Genomic DNA, 24,851 nt, shown 5'->3' on the forward strand with positions numbered 1-24,851 from the left:
CAGCCCAGCCCAGCACAGGCTGTTGTGGACGTTTGGGGAGGAAACCAGCACATGGGAGATTCTCATTCTCGTCCTCTGTCAGTTGCTCTGCTTCTTAAATGAATAAAATTAATTAATTAAAAACTAAGAAAAAAAAAAAAGAAAGCTAGGCATGTAGCCAGGGACAGTCCACATGTCTGAGCCATTCTCCACTGTATAAAAGAAATCAGAATGGCCTCAGCCAGAGGCAGCGATCCTCAGGCTGCCCATTTGGGGACATTGTGGAGAAAACTGTCCAGTGAGTATACAGATAGACACTTCAGTTACTGACTTACAGCTCCATTACTAACAGGAACCACCTGAGTCATTTTGTATCATCTCCACCACCACGCAAGCCCCATCAGGCAGGAATCTTCATTTAATTCACCAATACGGTCTAGGCACTAGACTAGTATCTGGCACACAGAAGTCTCTTAGATGAATGAATATCTGAATTTTGCATTTTCTCAGAAAAATAATAATAGCTTCTGTATTTAAGAGTAAATTTAAAAAAAACAAACAGCTATGTCCTAAAAATGTGTCCTGCTACAAGGAGGGCTCTTACCAAGAGGCCAGCATTTCTCACTGCCAAAGGCAGCCCCAGGAGTCCTGTGCCAATGTTGCCTTTTAACAGGTGGATCAAGGTCTGGAACCATCTGAAATGGAAAGAAAGCAGACCTGAAAAATGAGCTAAGCATACAGCACAGTACCAAGTACCTGCAGGCATCATCTTATCCACCTCCCTTAACAATCCTAGGGGATTGTATGGATGAGGACCCAGCGAGGCCACACAGGGTTGGGCTGGGATTCAAACCAAGGACTCATGTATTCAAGTGCTTGGACTTCCCCTCCCTGCAGCGCCTTCTCTCTCTCTCAGAGAGGCCAGCAGAGGGCACTGGGGTCTCTCCAGGCTTCCCAACCTCTCCTGGTATCACTGGGGCCCAGTTCTAACCACTGAGCTGACCCCTGTCGGGATGCCCAAAGCTGCCAGGTGATGGCAACACACAGCCATCCACAGTGGGCAGAGACTGGTGTGAGAGAAAAAGGAAACAAACATCTGGAGCCCAACCCTACAACAGAGAGTTGAACTCAAGTGAACACAGAAGTCAAAAGTCCTTGGAATACTTTGTAGTAATATTAACGATAAAGTTTGGGCCCTGCATTGTAGCCTAGTGGCTAAAGTCCTTGCCTTACATGCGCCGGGATCCCATAAGATGCCAGTTTGTATCCTGGCTGCTCCACTTCCCATCCAGCTTCCTGCTTGCGGCCTGGAAAAGCAGTAGAGAACAGCCCAAAGCCTTGGGACCCTGCTCCTACATGGGAGACGTGGAAGCAGCTCCTGGCTCCTGGTTGCAGCCACTTGGGGAGTGAACCAGCAGATGGAAGATCTTTCTGTCTCTGCTTCTCTCTGTAAAAACCTGACTTTCCAATAAGAAATAAATCTTTAAAAAAATAAATAAAGTTCTATGCCCTAGAGCTCAATGATTTAAGAGGTCTGAGAAGGGGTCACGTGGTTTATCTTCCTGCCTTGGGACCAGGGTTTTCTCTCTGTACAGACAGTCCTGATTAGCCACCGCAACTGGAATGCTTTTCACACTGCCCCCTTTGATTCGTTCACTTAGTCAATGCCAGCTACTCTGCCTGAGACCCCGTGCTAATTGCTGTGGGAGGTAAGTGTGGATCAGACAGAATTCAGGCTGCAGCAACCAATGTCTCAGGGAAATAGAACACACACCCAAAGCAGCAGGATCCCTGGCTTCAGGAAAGCCAAGGAGCAGTTCCTGGCAGGAGAAGCTGTACAGAGCCAAGCCCTAGGACTGGGCCCTGGGAAGGAAGACCCCCAAGGCAAAGGCATGGGTTTGGTGACAAGATTCTAATAGAACCATGTGGTGTTAAAGAATTCTTGGGTTAGCCTGGTGAGCCCATGCAGGGGGTTTCTCTGCGGGGAGAGAGAACAGCAAGGGGCTGGAGCAGAGCACTCCTGCCCTCGGTGCCTTCTCTGCCCTGATACCTCCAGGACAAGCTCAAGGGCAGCTCACTTTGTCCCCAATAACTCGGGGTTTGGCCCTTGGCAGTTTCTGAACATTCTTTTGCACACAGAACCTAAATCTCCCAGCCTGGGTAATCACACACATTTTTCCAATCTTCAGCCCAGGAGAACTGAATGCATTTGCCCTTGTTTCACGGAGAGGCCACTGAGCAGACCTGGCGGCACCCTCCTCCCCGAGCCTCTTCCCAGAAAGACCAAGGATACGACACGGATTCTGAGTGAGAAGAGGAGACCCTCTCTCCGGGACTCTTCCTGGAGAGCGCTTCCGGACGGCAGGGACCTGGCAGTGACTCCTACATTAGCAGCATCCAGAGGCCAAGGAGACGGTGGGCCTATGAAATTCTTGGCTTGGCAAATGTCTGTCTAAGATCTGCCTAAGATGCCTCTGAGCTGGTTTCACAGAACACCAGGTCCCTCGAGCACCTGGCTCTGCCCTGATTCTGTGGGGGGAGTTCCGATCCCATCTCCAGGGCACAGTGAGGGACCTGGACTAGGACAAGGCCAACCCCCATGGTCAGGGTCAGTTGAGAAACAAGGAGTCTAGGAAACTAACCAAACTTCTCCTTTTCAACAGATGGCCCCACACTGGGGTTACTCAACACGGTGTGAGCATGTCGAGATCCACTCTGGGTTCCGCCAGGGATTCACCGCGAGTGTGGACTCCTCCCCCCGAGGGCCGGAAAGGCCGGGCCTCTCTACAGTCCGGCTGCTGCTCCATTAGGAGTGTTCCAACACTCTGGTCTCAGGACTCCTTTATGAGCTGATAAATTATTCAGGGCTCCAAATAGCTCTGGCTTATATAGAGTCTATCTATTAGCATTTAGCATATTAAAAATTAAATGTAAAAAAAAGTTTAAATATGTAACAAAATAATGTTACATGTTAATATAAATAACAGATTTTTAAATAAAAAATAATCTGCTTTGGAAAAAATGGAGAGAGAATCTGATGAGAATTGCACTTTTTGTTGTTGCTGTAATAGATCTTTTCCATGTTTCAGGCAGCTAGACTGTCTGCTTCTCCACTCAGTCTCTTGTGATACAGTTGTTCTGGTTGAAGTATTTGCAGAAAATGTGTTTTCATAGACACAAATTTTAAAAAGGAAGGGGCATTTGAAACACTATGAATGGACACTGAAAATCTAGAGAATAGAAAAATTTATTTATTTTATTGGAAAGGCAGATGTACAGAGAGGAGGCAAGACAGAGAGGAAGATCTTCCATCCGATGACTCACTCCCCAAGTGGCCGTAACGGCTGGTGCTGTGTTGATCCAAAGCCAGGAGCCAGGAACTTCTTTCTTTTTTTTCATTACACAACTTCTAAATAAAATTACATCCAAATGGTGGTTACAAATCACTCATCTCATCAGAAGAGCTTTCAAGTAGGGACAAGTTGAGAAGTTCACACCAGAGATCAAGGTTTGGCTTTTTGTTTGTTTTCTAATATTGCTTGAAATAAACAAAACCACTGGATATTTTTCTTCAGGTGATGGCTTAATATCTTATTTTTAAGATTTATTTTATTTTTTTATTGGAAAGTCAGATACACAGAGAGGAGGTGAGACAGAGAGGAAGATCTTCCATCTGATGATTCACTCTCCAAGTAGCTGCAATGGCCAGAGCTGCACCATCTGAAGCCAGGAACCAGGAGCTGCTTCTGGGTCGCCCACATGAAAGCAAAGTCCCAAAGCTTTGGGCAGTCCTGTGCTGCTTTCCCAGGCCACAAGCAGGGAGCTATATGGGAAGCAGGGCCGGCAGAATTTGCACTTCCATATGGGACCCCGGCGCATGCAATGCAAGGACTTTAGCCACTAGGCTACTGTGCCAGGCCCTGATGGCTTAATATCTTTCACTTTCAGAAAGCCAGCCCTGTGGCACATCAGGTTAAGCTTCCGCCTACAGCACTGGCAGTCCATAAGGACAATGAGTCTCACCTGCTCCGTTTCTGATCCAACTCTGCTAGCAGCCTGGGAAAGCAGCAGAGGATGGTCCAAGTGCTTTGGCTCTGACGCCCACTTAGGAGACCGGAAAGAAGCTTTTGGCTCCTGCTTTGACCTGGCCTAGCCCCGGCAGCTGCAGCCATGTGAGTAGAGAAACAGCAGTGGAAAACTTCTCTTTCCTTCTTTTTCTCTTTCTCTTGCTCTCCCTCTCCCATCTCTGTAACTTTGCCTTTCAAATAAATAAATATTTTTAAAAAGAAATACATGCAAATAATCAGGTCTGAATAGCCTAAAGTTGACTGGCTGTTCTTTCTAGCAAAAATAGTGTTTTACGGGGCCAGGTGGCGTGGCCTGTCGGCTAGAGTCCTCACCCTGAATGCACCGGGATCCCATATGGGCGCTGGTTCTAATCCCGGCAGCTCCACTTCCCATCCAGCTCCTTGATTGTGGCCTGGGAAAGCAGTCGAGGACATCCCAAAGCCTTGGGACCCTGCACCCGCGTGGGAGACCCGGAGGAGGTTCCTGGCTCCTGCCTTCAGATGGGCGCAGCACTGGCTGTTGTGATCACTTGGGGAGTGAATCTTCGGACGGAAGATAAAAAAAAAAATAATGTTTTATGAACAACAACAAAAAAAGAGCTCAATATCTGCTGACAACTCAATAATGACCAAGGTTACTGTCTCTGGTAGATAGAAGTGTTTCACACGTACTTCCCATTTTTGCCACACTGAATATTAAAAGACCTGCTCTAAATGGTCACAATTTAATGAAATCAGCAATTTGCCCCATTCAGGACATCCTTGAGTGAAACGCTTTTTTCTTGCAAACACATTAGTATAATGTGGAGCCATTGTCTCAGTTCTTGTAGTACCCACAGCCTTAGCCACACTGCTTCTGCATCATTAGTACATATGTCACACAGTGAAAAGACAGTGTCTCAGTGTTACTATGAAGACAGGTCTGTCCTCCAAGGTTCCCCAAAACAGTCTTGGGAACCCCAGCATGTCTGCAGACCACACGTGGCAAATGGCTATTCCACATCATCCAGAGAAACCAAGAATCTGCCAGCTGGCTTCTCCAGCTTCCAGCCTGGCGAAGAAGCAGGAGGCCCAAACAACAGCTGCTATTACATGACTCAGAAGGACAACGAGAAGCAAACTGGCCTAACTGTGTACACCAAGACTACTGTCCAAATAGTCAACAGCTCTGTCACACACAAGGTTAGGACACCACTTCACAGAACAGCCACGCATGTGACTGAGGCTTCAACATGCAACCCATAAGCCGAGAACTTTACAGAGTCCCTGACTCGCAGAATAACCAGTAGGCTGAGAAGTACTTCTATGTACTTTGTTTCCTGACAAACCATGGAACAGATGAGACAAGGCACAAATAGAAAAGGAATCTGATGGGCTCAGCATGATGGCTCAGTGGTTAAATCCTTTCTTTGCATATCCTGGGATCCCATATGGGCACTGGTTCATGTCCCAGCTGCTACACTTCCCATCCAGCTCTCTGTTTGTGGCCTGGGAAAGCAGTCATGGATGACCCAAAGCCTTGAGACCCTGCACCTGCGTGGGAGACGTGGAAGAAGCTCCTGGCTCCTGGCTTCAGATCAGCTCAGCTCTAGCTGGGGCAGCCATTTGGGGAGTGAACCAGTGAAAAGATCTTTCTCTGTTTCTTCTTAACTCTGTAAATCTGCCTTTTCAATAAAAATAAATATTAAAAAAAAGACACCCAAAACAAAAAGTTCGACACTTTTTGCGTATTAGATACTCACTTGGATTAGTGAGATTCCCAAATCAATCTGTAGTTTCAGTGTATATGGTGTATCATCCACATAAACGTTCATGTGGCTCCTGTGTCCCTTGCTAACATGCTCAACCAATGCTCCAAGCTCTGGAGCAGTGCTTTCCCTTGTATCATCCAGATCAGCATGGCGATACCTGCGATAGCTCATAGCTGGGCTTCCCTGGTCACCTACTTTATATAAAACAGCATCAGCATCAGGGCAGGATGGGAACCTCAGAACAAAGAATGCCCTGGAAATTTGGGGAGAACCCAAGTATCTATGTAATTGTGTCACATAATACAATGTAATTACTGAAGTTAAATAATAAATATATATATAAAAAAAAAAAAAAAAAAAAAAGAATGCCCTGGAAAATGGCCCAACACAGCCCAAGGAAGGCACCTTCCAATTTGCTGAGCTAATAACAAACCAGTGGAAGTAAATGTGGATCGAGACCTAAACATGATTTTAAAAAAAAGATATTCAGAATTGTTAACAGGCATGAATCAATTTCTACGTGCCCAACACATGCGAGCTACTTCTGCTCTGAAGCCACCAGGTGGCTGGTTTCGCACTTCCGAGAAAGCTGTAGAAATCCACGTCTGGGCACAGGCACTTGGCGTGGTGGTTAAGATGCCACTCGTGCTGTCTCCTGTACTGGAGCGCTGCCTGGTTTGAGCCCTGGCTCCCCTGCAGGTGACGCAGCTTCCTGCCAGTGCACACCCCAGGAGGCAGGCAATCACTCAAGGATTTGGGTGGAATTCCAGCTTCCTGGTTTCAACCTGGCCCAGCCTCAGCTGTTATAGGCATTTTGAGGTTCAACTGTGGTTAGAAGAAGTCTCTCTCTCTCTCTCTTGCTCTCTCCCCTCCCCCTTTCAAATAAAGTGAAAATAAACAAAAATTTTTGAAAAATCAAAATCCAGACCCCATATTTCAACTATTGTACATTAGTGTCGATGCCTAAGAACAAAAGGAGCAAAAACTGGAAGGGGAAACTGCAGAGGGAGAAGGCTGAAGTATTGCACAATCCTGAGCATGGCCCTGGAGGGAAGCTGTCACCTGACAGTGTCTGGAGCTGCTTCTGTCCAGGGATGCTGACAGATGCATACAGTTAAAGCAAAGAGAGGGAAGACATTTTCCACCAACTACAAGGCAAGCACATGAACAATCTATAAAAGCATGCTGCAGGAGAAATGACCTTCTGAAACTGGCGTCTTGGCGAGCAGAAATCAGCTAGCAGTGGCGAGGGGCCAGTCCTGTGGACAGACTACATGCCCAAGATCTGCAGCAGTTCACAAGAGAAAAGCCTTGCATTGGAGCAGGCAGAGGGGGCTTCCTCAGTGAGGAGTTGGGTCCACTGGGAAGCTTCCAGGAGCCCCTTGGGAGGTCACAGGGAAGCACAGGATTCCAGGACACAAAGAACCCCTCAGCCACTCACACCCAACACACCAGGAAAGACAGAAAAGCTAAGCTTGAGGAACAAATGGAAGGCTTGCTTTAATAAAGGGCCACTGTGGTCCTGAAAGCTGTCAGAATCCGTTGCGGTTGGCAGGAGGCTGGGAAACAACAGAAAAGAAAGCCTACCCTTGAGTTTTCTTTGGGAGGAGGTCCTCAGGTTTTCTTATTTGGGTGGGTGGGGGTGGGGGAGTTAAATGAAGCCCAAAGAGGGCCAAATTCAGTCCAGAGAAGTCTGGAGTTTCCATAGGCAACGTTCAACTGCTCCTTAGGAAATGCAAAGTACATCTCCTCTTCTGCATCAGCCAACTCTGTTATGTGCAGTGTCCCTCCCTCTTCCCACTTGTTCAGCCAAGTGATGGAGCTTTCCCCATCTGCACAGGAGCTTCCCCCGCTGGGCTGGAGACACCTAAGGTTCTAGTTCAGGGGACACCCAGTGCTAAATCCAGAGTGTCATCTCTAGGGGCTGAAGTCTGGGCTCTTACTCGGCACCTGCCTTCTGGGAACCACATGGCAAAGCCAAAGGGCCAAAAGAGACCAGAGGGATGGACAAGGAGCGTCTGTCTCCAGGGCCACCACCGCCCAATCTCGTTTTCTTACTTTTTTATTTTATACACATATATACTTTTATACATACTATATATAGTATATATTTGTATATATCTCATTTTCAACTTAGATTAGTAAAATAGGAGAGGAAATATCGCTTTAAGGGAGACTTGGAAAGTGGTATGACAAGAGAATGGTACTTACGTTGTGCTGTTTCCTTCCCCGAAGCGCTGGTAGGAGCCAGAGGAGAAGTTGCTCAGGCCATCCGACGGGCTCTCCTCGGGGCTCACGTCCGTGGAGCTGTAGTCATGGTAGTCTTCATTCCGCAGTCGCTGTGTGGACATGGTAGCTGGGGAGACATGACCACCCCCGTTAGGACTTGCAGCAGTGGCGGCCTTGAGCTCCATGTCTAGGGTGGGCTCTGAGGCAGGAGCAGTCATGGTCCCAGATGCTCACTGTGACAGCTGCACTGGGGATTAAGTAGGTAACCAGAGTGCCAGAGACTAGGTTAAATGGAAAGGGGGCAAAGTACACGGGGGCAGGCTGCCCGAGCCTGCCTGGCTACAGCTTCTCAGCCTCCCCGGGCCGAGCCTCATGCACACATGTTTTAATGTGTCGTCGTGCACCTGAACAAAACAGAGGTGAGGCGCTACTTGGCAGGGGCGGGGATGATGCAGATAAATGCTTCCTGGAAGCCGCCCCGCTCCTGAGGCCCAGTTAACTGCTCCTTCCTGGGAGCTGACTTGTGGGCCTTGAAACAATAGAAGCCTGTACCCCTTTCCCAAGGAACAGCCCTCGGAAGATGGGAGGCCAGCATTTATCATGCATGCTTTGGGTTCCCTTCCCTCATTAAAGTGTCTTGTAAGAAATCCCTTTTCAACATGGTTAGGATCAAACTGCCCACTGGGTCCCAAAGCCACAAACAGCATCTTCCTCTTCCTGCTCTCAGCCACAACCTCAGACCTATCCTGTACTCTTTGGGGAAACTTTCCTGGCTACACATCTGAGAAACAGCAGCAGAAAGCAGCTCTGAAACCACTCCTGGCATTTGTCTTCATGTCTCCATGACTCCTTGTTGGGGCTCAGGTAACAGAACCCCAAAATATGGCACCTTGACATCCTGAATACTTTGAACTAAAGGAGATGGGTAGGCCTCAGAAACAAGGTTTCCATCTGACCTTTCCTGCCCTCCTGTCTCTCTGATCCTTTCTCCTCCCCTTACGCAAGTCTCAGATGGGATAATGTCTCCTCCCCCTGCGGGTCCAGATGCTAGAACCTCCTCACCCACAGCCAGCCAGGAAGCCTAAGAAGTGACTCTCCTCCTGCTTTGAGGACCCTCCTTTTTTGAGGGGCCCTACCTTAAGTGGGAGGAAGGAAAAAGAAAGGATGGGTCTTGTCGTTCTTCTTGGTCCAGTCCCAAGACATCACCCCCATGTCCCACCACGTGTCTGCAACAGCTGGCCACGCTGCACCAAACCTGGTGGTTTTCTCTGGAGTCTCTGTTTCTGAAGGCTCCCACACCACACTAAATCTCTGCATAAGAAAATCTGTTATGACAAGCTCCTTGTGAATCTGCCTCCTGCTGTTCCGGTGGGGCCTTCCAGCATCCCGCCTCTCCCTCCCACACCGTCTTCCTTTTTCAGAGATGGTGACAAAAGAGACCCTTCCCGACGTGAGCTGGGGAAGCCAGGTGTCGGTGGTGTCTCCTTAGGGGACGCGGTAAAGCTATTCTAGAGAACAGGTGCTTCTCTAAGACACACAGGGAGGACATGGAGGTCCCTGAAGTCCTCAAGTCCTCACTAAAGGGACCTTCAGAGGTCACACTGGTCCCTCACTTCATAGACAAAGAATCAGTTTCCAGAAGAGAAACTGACCTGCCCTGCTACAGCCAGGTAGGAGCAAGGCAGGACAGCTCTCCTCAGACACCCCGTCTGAACCTGGAAACATCTCCTGCGCGCAGTGCCACCCGCCGGGGGTGGGGAGGGGGGAGGACAGTGAGAGACTCACTTGCCTGCCCTTCAAGAATCTGTACTCAGTCGGCAGGGGTGGGGCCGGGAAGGCCCATGCACAATGAAAACCACAATAAAAATCATCCACCTCAGGCAAACTGGCACAGCTGCCTGCCCGTAAGGGTCTGCACCCCACTCCACACGAATCTGTCTCAGATACCCGCTGAGGGGGGACATGCCACCAACTGCCACCCCAGCACCCACTACCAGTGGACACTTCTGAGCTGAGGGCTTTCTGGAGTTCCAATCGCAGAGAAGCTTCTGGAAACTGGCCCTACTTGGCATCTGAAAGACCTGGCAGGGGAAGATTTCATTGTCTCCAGCCACCTGTGTCGTGGGCGGGGAGGACTCCCAGCACTCTGGCCGGCTGCCAGCGAGGCGCCTGGTGAATGCGGGAGGGCATCACTGGCGTCACTGCCACCTGCAGCCTGGCATCTGAAGGGGCTGCGTCTACTCGTATGCTGGGAGCATCTAAGGACAGCCTCCGGCTCCAGGACAGCTAACCTCAGAGGGCCAGGGCAGACAGCAGGTGGCCTCACACGGGCAGGATCCCTCGCGTCACAGGGGTCCTGGGTTACAAGCCTGCCTCTATAATCAGTTTGTTTTGTGTAATTTTGAACAGTTTTCATTGTCTACAATCTTAGTTTCCAAACAGAAAAAAAAAAATGAAGAAAGGAGGGAGGGGTATGAAATACCTGCCAGCTGCCCCTGGTCCTACAATTCCAGGAATCAACGCGTGCAACGGTTTCCACGAACAACAGCTATTTTGTATGAGAGGTGAGGAAAAGAACCTTCCCAAGGCATATGGCCACGTTTCTGAGCGCACAGGGGCACAACAGCAGCTGGGAAATGGCCCAATCCCTCTCCTATCAGCCAAGAAATCACACTGCTGTTTACTTGGTCCAGATGTTCAGTTTATTTCAGATGTTGTCAAAAGGCCTCTGAATGCTGTGTAGGGAAAAAAGTTCAAGTTACCCAGAGAAGAAGGTTGCTTTAAAAATATTCAAAAAGAAACTGAAATCTATAGATTTAAAGCTATTATCAACAACTGCAGGATGTGGGAGATGTGGCTTGGTAACTGCACACAAATTTAAAAAAGAAAAATGCTAACGTTTTGGCTAATGATAAATTCAACTTAAGTCCATGATATAAAAATAAATGCAGCAGAGCCAAATGAGTGAATACAACTTTCAGTTGTATCAGGACAAGAGTCGATTCTACCCAGGTAGACGACAGCCCCACCCAGCCTCAGCACACACTGTATTCTGTCCTGGGGGGCATGCAAGAGAGGGAAGAGCAGCAAGTGTATAGCCAGGGCCCAAACCAGCAAAGCCTTGGAAACCAAAAGCCATCCTGTTTCCAATGAGGAATGCTTGGAAGGACTGAGAAGGCTCCACGAAGCCACTTGTTCTCTGGGGCCTCAGCGCTAGCGAGGACTGACAGGTGGGAAATGGAAGGAAGCAGATCCTTGGCAAGACCGAAGGAAGTGCTTTCCATCACAGACGTCCAGGCAGGTCCCTCCGACAGCCCGTACTGCCGAACGGGGGTTGCCGGAGTCCTGTGCTGAAGAGCAAACCATGAAGAAGCCCTGCACTGTCACCTCCCTCCTCACTTGCCAGAACATTGCAGCCTGAGTCCTTATTCAAGTTCAAATGGAAGACACCACTCTAGCAGAACGCAGGTGCCCCCCGCCCCCTCCATCCCTAGAGAAGTTCAAGGCAGAGCGGCTACAGAAGGATTCAAGCTTTGGAAAGGGTGGGCCACCCTCAACAGGTCTTTCTGGCAACCCAGGACTTCTTCTCATGCTCCCTTTCTGGCCTCACAGCGTGCTGACCCCTGTGGTCACCCTGCCCCTGGGCTTCTTTTGGTGAAACCCTGATCTTAAAGACTGTTGTTGGAACTGCCGGTTCCTGCCCAGTGTGACACTGTAACAGAGCCTATAAACTGTGAAATGAGGGTTGTGCTTTACAAGAGGGGAAGATAAGCTTGTCCATCAGGTTCCCAAGGACAATGAACAGAGCTTATGAACTACCAATGGTCCAGGTACACACATCAACATCTCCATAAGGAACTGAGACTCAGAAGAGTGACTCGTCAAATAAGTCTGAATATTTGGTGCAAGAGAAAATAAAAAGCTTCAATTGTACATCCAACCAAAATTGCGCTGAATGTCAACATTTGGTATGGCCCTGATATTTTTCCCCTCATATAAATTATACCGTTGTTGCCTCAGTACACCGGAGCTGCTTTGTAATTCATAAACTACGCCCCGATTTTAGCTCGGCACTAAAAAGGAACAACTGCCATCACTTTGTGCAATGGCTGTTAACAGGAAAAACACATTTGCTAACTGAATTTTTATTTTTAAAAACTGTTGGCAGGGGGTCCTGAGGAGCCCGGGTGCTTGGGCCTGCTGTGAGAACTTGTCCTCCTGACTGGAAAAGACAGAGCAAGTGGACGGCAGGCCCTGATGCACATGAAGGCTATGGCAGCCCTTTGGGGCCTGCAGAGGACATCCGGTCCATAGCAGAGGAAGGAGAACAGAACAAATGGACAACTACCCCAGCCAAACGATGACAGCAAAAATCCAGGCGAATAGAGATTCTAAGATCAACTGTGTCAGGCAACAGACATTGGGAGGGTTTCCTCATTCTTGGGTCAGCAAGATCAACACCATTTCAGAACTATCGAAATCACCAGGGAGGAACCCTCAGAGTGTGAGCACTACACTGGGAACCTGGGTCGATATCAGGTGGCTGCTGCCCATCCCGGGTGCTGGGCCGGTTAGGAGGCTGGATATGGCTTCTCCCTTTATCTCCCCCTCCTTTCCCCAGAAACAGGAAGAATAGAAACTTTGGAAACAATGATCACACCCACTTTTCCCTAACCCTCTATCCCTCCCACACTGATCAACTATGTAAACATCATCTAAAATTAACAAAGTTTAAAAACACATTGATTTTCTGAAAAGATATCATTTTTCTTTATTTGAGTGGCAGGGAACCAGAGCTCCCATCCACTGGTTTGCTCCCCAAAGCTGGAAGCCAGGAACCCAATGCAGGTCTCTCACATGCGCACCAGGAATTGAATCCTTGGCATATCACCTTTGTCTCCTAGGATCCACGCTAGCTGGAAGCTGAGGGTGTCTTAATCAGAGTCTTCAAAAAAAACGTTTTTATTTGCAAGGCAGAGCAACGGAGAATGAGAGGCATCTTCCATCTGCTCATTCACTTCCCAAATGCCTGCAACACCCGGGGCTAGACAAGGCCAAAGTCAGGCGCTGGCTTTCCCACATGTGTGGGAAGCTACATCTGGTTTTCCTACATGTGTAACAGAGATTCAAGCACCTGAGCCATGACTTGCTGCCCCCCTCAAGATACAGGCCAGCAGCAAGGGGGACCAGAAGCAAAGACGATTCCATTCTGGGCACCCCAGGTGGGATGCAAGTCTCTCAAGTGTTGGCCTAACGTGCCGTGCCACGGTGACCACAGGAACTTCAGCCACTAGGCCAAAGCCCCTTCCGTAGGGGCGGACAATCTTCAGGGACATTTCTCTAGTGACTGCTTCTTTAAGTAATTCTTTTTATACATTTAAGAACCAACCTTTTCATTTTAAAACTGTATAGTGTTCTGGGGCTCAGGAGAACAAAATCTAGCTGTCAGAAAATCCTGCTTTCCTGTCCGATTACTGGTTTATTATTTAGGTGTTGGAGCAAGGGGATTTCATCAGATAATTTCTAAGTACATTCTCCCTTTGAAAAAAAAAAAACATAATTCCAATTTCAAATTTTTAGTAGCCAGAGAGGCTCAAAAAGAAAAAAAAAAGGAATTAAGCCTTAATACATTAAAATATTCTCAATCTGTGCCATGCCATCTGATAGCCAATAGCTCCCGAGCACATGAAACAGTTGTCAAGTTGACATATGCACACACTGGATTTCAGTGACTTGGTATCAAAAGCTGCGAATTATCTTATGACTGATTTGCTATAATGATAACATCTTGGATATATTGGCAGTGATAAAACAAGGGAAATACCAAAAGCAAACATGTTTCTGTGCCTATCTGATTCTACCTGAGTTTATGGCAGTAATCATCTTCCTAAAAAATCCTGATTACTGCTTGATTTACATACAACTCCACAAAAGAAGTAGCTAAGACGTTATTATGATAGGTACACCCAGGGCTCGCCTCCTCCCGGGGTCATGCATTCACAATATTTGCAGAGCAAAAGTGCTGTTCATTACTCTGGAATAATCACATCGGGTTGGACTTTGGAACCCAGAGAAGCAGCAAATTTGCTAGATGCATTTTCTCCTCTCTGTTGCTGTAATTCTGAGGTCACAAAGGGGGAACCCAGGCTGCAGTGCTCTTTGTGGCGCATGAAGAGGGAAGCAACAATGCACAGCTTCTCCATCATTCGCTTTTAAAACAACATCAGTGGGGGTGGTGTTGTGGCATAGCACATTAAGACACAGTTTGCAACTACTATATCCCATGTTGCAGCACCAGTTCTAGTCGGGGTTGCTCTGCTTCTAATTCAATTTCCTGCTAATACTCCCTGGAAAGGCAGCAGCATATGGTCCAAGTGCCTGAGCCCCTATGCCCATGTGGGAGACCCAGATGGCGTTCCTGGATCCTGTCTTCAGCCTGACCCAGTCCTCACCGTGTGGTCACCTGGGAAGTAAGCCACTGGACAGAAAAACCCTCTGTCTCCCTCTCTCTGTCACTCTGCCTTTCAAATAAATAATCTTAAAAAAAAAATTTCATTTACTTTTATTGGAAAGGCAGAGCGACAGAAAGAAGGAGACAGAGAGAGAAAGATCTTTCATCAGCTGGTTCACTCCCCAAATGGCCGCAATGGCCAGAACTGAGGTGATCTGAAGCCAGAAGCCAGGAGCCTCTTCCGGGTCTCCCACATGGGTGCAGGGTCCCAAGGCTTTAGGCTGTCCTCTACTGCTTTCCCAGGCTACAGGCAGGGAGCTGGATGGGAAGCGGAGCAACTGGGATACAAGCAGGAGCCCATATGGGATCCTGGAGTGTGCAAGGCAAGGACTTAAGCTACTAGGCTACTGTGCCAGGCCCTCAAATAAAGAATTAAAATGATATAAATGAATAAAGCAACACCAGGTACAGTCCACCAAGCCACCCACAGAAACTTAATCCAAACATTGAGACCACTGCCAGAAATCTTGTGCTAGGGCAGCCCCAGGCCTCAGCAGGCTCTGCCCAGAGCAGCTGCTGAAGGTTCCAACATGCTAACTGGTCCCCCCACCTCCAAATCACAGTGACCCCTGAGTTCAGGACAGGGTGTGCCAGTAGCGAGGATGCTTCCCTTTCTCAGGTGAGAACACTGAGGTCCAGCCCGCCACAGTCCAGGCTTGTTCCCTCCACCACACCATAAACCATGAATCTTCTTTCTCTACAACCTCTGGAGCAAGGCTGGCCCTGAGCTCGGATCACAAGCAGGTCAGCAGGAGGCATTCTGCCAACCAGAGAAGTCTAGCACCCAGGTGTGGGGGTCCCAGCAAGTTCCCTCATCTCCCTCTGCTTCAATTCCCTCACCTGAAAAATGCTGCCCCCAACACCCACATCAGCGCTCTGATAGCGAAGGGAAGAGAGGACAGATGGTAACTGGCCACCCGGCTCACAGGAGACCCCTGTCGATGGCAATGACTGCGATGACCACGACAGACAAGTGTGAGGAAGGCAGGTGAGCACCTGCAGGGCTCGCCCCACTTCACGCTCTGGAGCACTGAGCCAGGTCCCCACCGTGGACATGGTGACTATTACTCTGACTTCACAGAAAAGGGGCAGGGAGGTCCCTGAGCACTGGCATTTGGGGGATCAAAAAGATGACAAGACCAAATGCAGGGGTCGGCATTATGTCATATAGCAGGCTAAGCTGCCATGTGTGGTACTGGCATCCTATATGAGTACTGCTCAGAGTCCTGGCTGCTCTGCTTCTGATCCAGCTCCCTGCTAATGCTCCTGGGAAAGTGGCAGAGGACAGCCAAATGCTTGGGCTCCTGCACCCACATGGAAGACCCAGATGAAACACCTGGCTTTGGCCTGGCATAGCCTGACCATTGTGGCCATATGGGGAGTTAGCAAGCAGATGGAATACCTGTGTCTCTTCCCCACCCCTCTTTAACTCCATATTTCAGATAAATATAATAAATCTTTGCAAAAAAAAAACACAGCATCACGTGATTTCTTTTTGCTATGTTTAGAATGTTCCAGCCCCCAGACCCCTCACTCCTGAAACAGAAGGAGTTCTATGCTTAGCCGGGTGCAGCCTGGCCAAAGGAGGGACTGAGGCCAACAGACCCAATGTGAGCTGGTTACAAGGGAAGGAGAAGAGCCTGCCCAGTGCTGGTGGGGTGGTCACAGACATCCTCGGGTCTCAGCGGCCCCAGGCCAGTGAAGGCAGAAAGAGCAGATGCTTCCCTTGGCCCAAGTCCAAGATCCCGCTCCAGCTCACGGGGAGAGAAGAAACGTGTCCGTCACTGCAGGGAATTCTCAGCACCTGATCCTTGAAGCAACGCCCAGCATCTAAAGGACTGAGACAGAGGGTGAGCACTTGGTGCACCCATGGCCGCCTGGCCTGGGACGCCTGCATCCCATACAACAGTGTCTGGGTTCAAGCCCTTGCTCTGCTCCGGTCCCCACCGTCTGCTCACGCACACCCGAGGAGGCAGCAGGTGATGGCTCAAGCAGTTAGAACCCTGCCACCCACAGGGGACAGGCTGAGCTCCTCACTCCTGACCTTGGGCTGGCCCAGCCTCAATTATTGGGGACATTTAGAGAATCGGTGAGTGGGAGATCCGTCTGCTTCTCAAAGAAGAAAAGCACTGATGTGAGAACAGTGACCTGAGGCAAGGGAGAAATGAAGTAATCTCACAGATGGACATCTCTAACCACTCTCCTTCACATCCCACCTGCCAAGGAGCCCAGGCCAAGAATTCTACAAAGCCTCTGAATTGGAAGAAAACCAGCTAAAGCTGCCGCCCCGCATCAACTCATCCACAACATCCCTGCAAATAACTCCCAGCAACAGCGCCCTCTGGTGGCAGGGTATAGTCTCTGGAACACTACAAAATAAAAGGAATCCAGGAGGGCTGGTGCCATGGTGAAGTAGGCTGAGCTTCCACCTGTGGCGCCAGTGTTCCACTAATGTCAGTTCGTGTCCCGACTGCTCCACTTCCCATCCAGCCCCCTGCTTATGGCCTGGGAAAGCAGCAGAGAGCGGTCCAAAGTTTTGGGACCACACACCTACGTGGCAAACCCGGAGGAAGCTCCTGGTTCCTGGCTTTGGACTGGCCCAACTCCAGCCACTGTATGGCCATTTGGGGAGTGAACCAGCAAATAAAAGATCTCTGTCTCTTCTCTATATCACAATGCCTTTCAAAGAAATAAATAAAAGGAATCTTGCATGCCAACACCACCACTGCAGCACACACAGCACTGGCTACTTCCAGAGACAGGAGCCCTACAATTTTAAGGGAAAACAAGCGGTCAGCAGCAGGCCATTGTAAGTGACACTCTGAAGACAGAGAGACACTTCACACGTCATGGCAAAGGACCTTCATCTCACACAGTCCCACCCTCAGACCCAACAACCATGCCTTTTTCGTGCCCGATCTTCCTGGTTTTGAGAGCATCTCTAAAGAAAACATGTTCTAAATGGACAGGTACACTAACTACTACAAGCCAGGTCCCAGTCAAGAAGCCCAAGGGGGCCTTCATGGTGTTTAAAATCATAAAAGACAGCTAAAAAAAATCACTCGGGGCTACTGGCATTTAACTCAGACAAAATGCTGAGCGGAGGAGGACTTCGTGGTAACCCAAGAACACACTGGCAGAGACCACTTCCTGGACAGAGATGAGATGGGTCTCCTTGCAAGCTTGTTACTGAAAGCACACAGGAAAGAAACAATCTCTCAGAACAGAAACACACACAGAGAGAGACCTAGATAAAGAGCCTGAGGGCGGAGGGCCCTCAAGGACTCAGCAGAACTGGAACCCAGCTGAGGGTGGGAGTCCCATTGTGGCCAATAGAGAACGGCCTCCCAGTTCTCCTGTCCCAGTTCTACCCATGACACCATGCTGCTAGTTCACTCCAGGATCCACACAAGCCACCGGCCTGGCTCAAACCTAGCGAGTGGCAAGCCAAAGAAAGCAAAGGTCTTTCCACTCCTCAAGGGACTGCCAGGCTCTGCAGCCTCAGCCGAGCCACCGAGCACCCACCGAGTCGCAGCTCACATTTTGGTAAATTTGCACGCAACTGCAGATCCCTTAGGAAACGGCCCCACAGAATGATGAGTTTGCAGAAAAAAACGTAAGCAAACAGGGGAACCACACCCGCAGCCAGTCCAACCAATGGAGCCCGCGAGGGAGCTACAACCGGACAAGGTTCCACGAGAACGGAAAGGGACAGAGGGCGCTGTCCACGGGTCCAGGTCCCTGCAGGAGGCAAGCGGCTGCAGGAGCTGGCCGCGGATCCCAGCCCCGCTCACCCGTGACCCCAGGCAAGTCCCTACCTGGGCCAGGTGCACCACAGGACCTTCCAGGGCGGGGAGGGCTGGCACCACATGAGAGCCCGGCTCCCCTCGGGAAGGACGGTGCGGACGAGAGGCCCTACTGAACACTACCGCTCCCCGACGTGCCCCACAGCAGGGCAGACCCCAACCCCACCGGTCCAGAGGGACCGCAGCTGCCACCCGGCATCCCGGGGAGCCGTCCCAGACCCGGAGCACCTGCTCCCCCGGGCGGAGGACGAGGTGGGTGGACCCTGCCCGAGGCGCTGGTCGCAGTCACTCACCGCTGGATTACGTGTCCAGCCTGGACTCCTGCCGGCGTCGGACTGACCCCACCTCCCAGCCTCAGCGCCGACCCCTCATCATCCTCACCGGGCAACCGGACAGCTGCTTCCGGGCCCTATCACGTGACCGGAGCGCTCCTGCCGGGGGCCAGAGTCACGTGCTCCACTTGGCTCGCTTTGCTCAGCACCCCTGCCCTATAGCACCACCTGGCGGCCTACTGCTGCCACTGCAGCAAGGATCCTGTTCTGAGAAGGAGGCGTTGATCTTGAAAGATGCAGCGTTTTGGGAAAAATATCACTCCCCGAGTTGTGAGCTTGTGAAAGACTGCTAATTTTCACACTTGCTATATGTGTTTTAATACATCTTAAGAACACGTCTTGCATTTACAATCAAGAGATAAACAATTTTTTAAACATCAGCTAGTCCAATGTCTAAATACACAAAAAGTTTCACCTACACCTGATTCTGGAAATGGGAACGTGAGGTCAGGGAACATTTGTGTTTATATATTTAAATTTTAAGGTGATATTTTAAATAGATGGCAACATCTAATATGTATGAAAGGTATTATCTAGATGTATCCTCTTTCCTACTCCTGTTTGCAGGTATTTCTTAAAAAAAAAAAATAGAATACAAGTCAAAACTTGCCATAAAAGACATTCATCACTTAATGATAAAATGGTCAATTTATCAGAAAACATTATAGCTGTAAATATACGTCCCCAAAGTTGGAACACTTAAATATGCACAGCTAATATTAATGACCATAGAGGGAGGAACAGAGAGCAGAAACAATTAGGAGGAAACTTTAGTACCCCACTTTCAACAATGAGATCAACCAGATAGGAAATTAGTAAGGAGAAACTGGGCTTGGACTGCACTTTTGATCAAACGGACAGACTCATGCAGAACTTTCTTTAGTGCAGGAGGAAGATTCTCCAGGATAGGCCACTGAAATGCCTTTAGAAATTCAAGAACATTGGGACCAACGCAATGGCTCAGTGGCTAAATCCTCACCTTGCAACTACCAGGATCCCATAGGGGCGCTGGTTGTGTCCTGCTTGCTCTGCTTTCCATCCAGCTCCCTGCTTGTGGCCTGGGAAAGCAGTCGAGGATGGCCCAAGACCTTGGGACCCTGCATCCATGTGGGAGACCTAGAAGAGGCTCCTGGCTCCTGGCTTCAGATCAGCTCAGCTCCAGCCACTGTGGCCGCTTGGGGAGTGAACTAGTAGATGGAAGATATTTTTCTCTGTATCTCCTTCTTTATATATATCTGCATTTCAAATAAATAAATCTTTTAAAAAAAAAGAGTATCTCCCCAAAGCTTCTATTAAAAAAAAAAGAAATTCAAGAACATTGAAATAAGATCTAGTATTGCCGCCAAACACGATGGAACGGAAGTAGGCGTCCATTAGGAGGAACTGGGACCAGCACCATGGCAGAACCTGCTAAGCTTCTGCCTATTGTGTTGGCATCCCATACGGGGCCCAGTTTGTGTTCTGGCTGCCCCACTTCCAACCCACCTCCCTGCTAAGGACCTAGGAAAGCAGTGGTGGATGGCCCAAGTGTTTGGGCCTCTGCACCTATATGGGAGACCCAGAAGAAGCTCTTGGCTTCAGACAATCCCAGCTCCAGCCATTTTGGCCATTTGGGGAGTGAACCAGCAAGTGAAAACCAAGAAATAATTGGAACCCTCCCAACAGAGGAAAGCCTGGGACCAGCAGGTTTTCTGGCTAAATGTCACCAAGCATTTGAAGAATACAAGCGCTCTGAAACCACCTCTGCTCAGAGCTGGGCTCGCTGCCTCACACCCACGTGCTCAGCCGGCATGGCCTTCATGCCTCACATGAAAAGAAAACTACGGGCTCCTTTCTTTGATGAACAGCATATAAAAGCCTCCAGGCAAAGATGTACACACTGAATTCAATGACACATCACACACATTGTGCCTTGAGACCAAGCATGACTCATCACTCCCTGGAAGGAAAGGATGTGAGCTAACCTATATGAGAGCCCACACTAAAGGGGGAAAGGCATGTGATAAAGCCCAAATCCTTGTACAGATAGAGAAGGAAAGCCTCCCCACACAGAAGTGCACATTCGGGGGCCCCACTCCACACCTGCTCCATCAAGAACCCAGGTTTGGATTTGGACATGCTGCCCAGGGAACTGGGATGCTCCCTCACGCTGGCAAGCATGGTCCTGGAGGCTGAGCTTCCAAGTTCCTGCTTGGGCCAAATGCTCACATGCCAGGCGTGGCCCTGGTGGCTCCCTGTTGGGCTAGCACCCTTCAACCGAGTGGCAGAAAAAAACTGGAAAGCCTTTCTCCGTCTCCCAGCCACATCTCCTGAGTAAGATGTATCTTTTCAGGAAAGTGAAGATGAAAATCCCGCCTGACCTAGCCTCTCTCCCGGGATCGTCTGAGCATCAGATGGGATCCGGAATATCAAGCTTCTGTCTACACCAAAAGGGCTTGTGCTGCTCGGAAATCTTAGGAGAATTAGTCCTTTTGCACTTAGTTACTTTGAGAGACATAAATTTGCCTTTGTCCTTCCTGCCAGCCCATGCTCAGCCCTCTGCAGGAATGGGCCAGGAGATGCCCCAGGGTGAGGCCTGCCCAGTGGGTTCCTGCCCATCTTCCTGCACACTCTGGACCGATGGCACACCCCTTCCATCCATCTCTTCCGGGAGCCTGCTCTCTACAGTTGCTTCCAGCTCTGAAGTTCTCAGATTTTGAATCAAAATGACCAAGGGCATGCATCTTCAAATGTGAGTATGAATTTAAGGCTACATTATCTGGGGGTCTCTGCCAAGAAGTGATTGGACTCGCACTGCCCTGTCCCCAGCTGACCTGTGGTGACCACTTCCCTCCCATGGACCCCTCTGACCTGTCACTCAGCCAGCGGCCTGAGTCCGGTGCTGTCAGTCAGGGCCACCTGAGGGGAGGCAGGTGGCATGGGTGAGGATGATTCCAGCGACTTTAAAAGATCCAGAGTGACCTGAAAGCCCCCCTGCAGGGTGGGCAGGCCCTGGGGGTTACCTCACAATGGCAACAAAGGGCCTGGGTACTGGGCTAAGAGGCTGCTGTGTGAGACCCGAGGGCAAGCCCAGGCCAGCTCTGCCCCAGGCAGCCGGCCAGTCTCTCTCTCTCTGTCTCTCTCTGGGTGGCAGCTCCTTACAGGAGAAGCCAAGAGAAGGATGGTCACCCCTCCCGTCTGCGGCTCTCTGAGCCCTCTGCCCTACTTCAGCCACATCCCCATCCTCCCCCACAGCCCCCAAGGGTGACCGGGTGGGGCCAGGCCAACGCCAGAATCATCCCACAGCACACCTGAGCCGCTCTCCGAAGCATATGCGGCACTGTGTCCATTTCACACGTGGGTAGCTGAGAGGCCAGCAGCTCTTTGAGATCACACCTGGTGGCCAGGGGAAGAATCTGTGGCTTCACCTAGCCCTGCCTTAGTCCCTGTGGTCCCACGGCTACAACTTGCCAGATCCACCAGCTGAAAGCAGATGACACTGTGACACACAGAGCCGGGATGTGGTGGCTTAGCCTTTGGCACCCACTCCAGCCCTGCTGTGCCGCAGAGGCCGGGAATCGGAGAATTCATCCTGCACTTAAGACTAGGCCAAACGGATCCAAGATGGCCAAAGTTAAATGCAAGTGGTTAGAGGGCGAGGTGCAGGTGTGCTGGGTCGCCAAGCAGCGAGTCGGTGGGATGCTTGTAACCTGCGCGTTTCATGAAGTGTCAAACACCTGTCCTGGAGGGGTGGCCTTGGCATTGAGACTTTGCCTGGCGTGTGGTGAGCAATAAGTAGCAGCAGTGGCAGGAGTGGTAATTATTCATATTAATGTTGCTATCTCAGCTTCCTTTTTGATATAATCTGCCTGGTAAATCTTTTCCATCCTTGTTATTTTCAACCTTTCTGCTTCCCAATGTTTTAAACGTATCTTTCATAAACATTTTCTTATGTTTCAAGGTCTATTGACCCTTGTCACAATCACAGGTGTATTTGTACATCATAGCTCCCGTCTTCTGCATGTTTGACCTATTCCTTTTTCATGTATATGTATTCCCTTTCCTATCCATTTTTCTTTTCCTCTCTGTTCCCCACAACTGCTGCCTGAGTGCCCAAGAGCCCGTCACCTGGCTGAGTCCTGGGACCAGCAGTTCTAGACAGGACAGGCTGTCGCCCAGAGGGCTCAGCTGGAAACCAGGAGTATTAATCAAAGGTGTTTAATGGTGATCTGTGGTTGCAGGGCCCCAAGGACTTAGGCCGTCCTCCACTGCCTTTCCAGGCCATAAGCAGGGAGCTGGATTGGAAGTGGAGCAGTCAGGACATGAACCAGTGGCCATATGGGATGCTGACGCTTGCAAGTGGAGGATGAACTGTTTTCAAAGGTGTCTTTTTTTTTTTTTTAAGGAAAAAGCAAAAACCAAGTAAAACATTGGTGATTGGAATGCAATGAGGAGCAAGGTTGCAAATTGCCTCCTGGCTCAGCAGTAGGAGGGGTGAGAAAGGGGTGAGGCATCAGGCCGTGTCCTGGGCACCTGGGGACAGGCCGTGTCCTGGACACCTGGGGACAGGCCACTTCACAGTGGCTTGAAGGGGGTGCTGAAAGGAGGATGAAAGGGGCTTACCTCTCGCTCGCCAAGCCTTTGCTGCCTGCTTTGCAAGAGAACCCTCTGTTCCTTCTAAGAATCTATCACAGATCACCTTTAACACCTCTGATTAATAGTCATGCTTTCCAACTGGGTCCCTCTGGGCGACAGCCTGTACTGTCTGGAACTGCTGGGTCCCAGGACTCAGCAAAGTGACGGGCACTTGGGCACTCAGGCAGCAGCTGTGGGGAACAGAGAGGAAAAGGCAGTGGGAGAAGCCTCCATGTGCGTGGAGGAGAAGCCAGCGGCTCCCTCGCCTCATACTTCTGCCCATTCATGCTTCCCAAGAGCAGGTCTGGGCCACAGTGGGCTAGGGCTGGGGCTGTGTTTGAGCTCCTGATCTCAGGAAGGCTCAGCAGCCAAAGCCGCATTTTGCAGTAATTATAGTCAAAACCCATTCTTGTTCATGGCCTCTGCCAAGCCTGTGGCTGCTCCAGTCCCCTTAAGGGCCCAGTGCCTGGGGCTGAAGAGCGAGGCATCTTAGAGCTTGGGAAGGGCCTCCCTCAGTGCCAGCGCCTGGCCTTGCTGCTGCGTGGAGACCAACAGGATCCTTCAGTATCCTTTCCTCCCTAAGAGCTTCTGGAACTTCTGTGGCTCCAAAAGGAACCTTTCCTTTTTTTCCTTGCTACAAATCAAAACTCTAAATGTGGGCTTTTCTCTTTTTCTAGGCAGACAGGCCAACAGGAATCCACGCAGAGAGCGTGACCCGGAGGCTGCCTGGAATGTGGCCCGGTTCCAGCATCAGGCGATCGGATGCTCACCCCCTCACTCACGTGCTGGGGCCTTCCTCACAGTTCCTGTCCAGCAGTTTCCCTTCCGTCCTCTTCTGCAGGAGTGTGTCATACACAGCCAAGGCACCCCACACTATCGCTCTAAAACACAGAAATGGCAGACCACAGTGAGCAAGGGGCTGGAATAAAGGAGCAACACATCAGAGTTTTCTAGACAACGTGCTTACCGCTGGCACCGGCACACTCTCTTTGGTCGGGAGCCGAGGTATAATCTGGTATATAAAGTACCCTCCTCTCCACCTGCAAACAGAGGGAATCCCAAATGAGCACACAGCTGCCTTCCTCCTGGAAGGTCACCTTCCACCTGAAATTGGGTTGGGGCGCCCCCTCGTGGGAAGAGTGGGGAAGCGCCGTTCCTGCAACAACGTATTGCTCTGGTCATTACCTTGCAAGGGGCACAGAGCTGCCTAGAGGGGCAGCGTTTCCTCAGTATGAAGGATACTCGCGCATGCACGTCTGGGCTAGAAGACCTTAAAGGTCATTTTACTAGTTCATGTTACAATTCAGTAGTTATTTAAAAAAAAAAAAACAATTAGTTACCTGAAAGAATCAGAGAGCAGAAAGATCTTCCACCTCATAATTCACTCCCCAAATGGAGGCAGTGGCCATGGCTGGGTCAGACTGAAGCCAGGAGTCGGGAATTCCTTCCAGTCTTCCACATGCTGTAGCGACCCAAGCACTTGGACTATGATTTGCTGCCTCCCGAGTGCGCTAGCAGGGAGTTGGATAGGAAGTGGAGGAACTGGGACTCAGTGCCCACAT

At 50.0% G+C, this 24,851-nt stretch overlaps 1 protein-coding gene across 3 annotated transcripts in view; it reads right to left on the reverse strand.

The window, feature by feature from the left end:
• The window catches only part of SLC36A1 (solute carrier family 36 member 1), a 37,577-nt gene extending 17,903 nt beyond the window's left edge, over positions 1–19,674 (reverse strand). The window contains exons 1-3 of one of the 3 annotated variants that reach the window (XM_058677239.1): positions 19,655–19,674; positions 8,009–8,153; positions 584–674 (exon numbers count right to left, since the gene is read on the reverse strand). In XM_058677239.1, coding sequence (XP_058533222.1) covers positions 584–674; positions 8,009–8,148 — 231 coding nt within the window. In that variant the 5' untranslated portion in view covers positions 8,149–8,153; positions 19,655–19,674. Of the gene's footprint in view, positions 1–583; positions 675–8,008; positions 8,154–18,636; positions 18,780–19,654 lie in introns of those variants that run through there. The other 2 variants (XM_058677238.1, XM_058677240.1) reach the window with 2 other exon arrangements.
• Between the last annotated feature and the right edge of the window lie 5,177 nt (positions 19,675–24,851).

The sequence above is a fragment of the Ochotona princeps genome, chromosome 19, assembly GCF_030435755.1.
Source record: "Ochotona princeps isolate mOchPri1 chromosome 19, mOchPri1.hap1, whole genome shotgun sequence".
NCBI classification, from domain to species: domain Eukaryota; kingdom Metazoa; phylum Chordata; class Mammalia; order Lagomorpha; family Ochotonidae; genus Ochotona; species Ochotona princeps.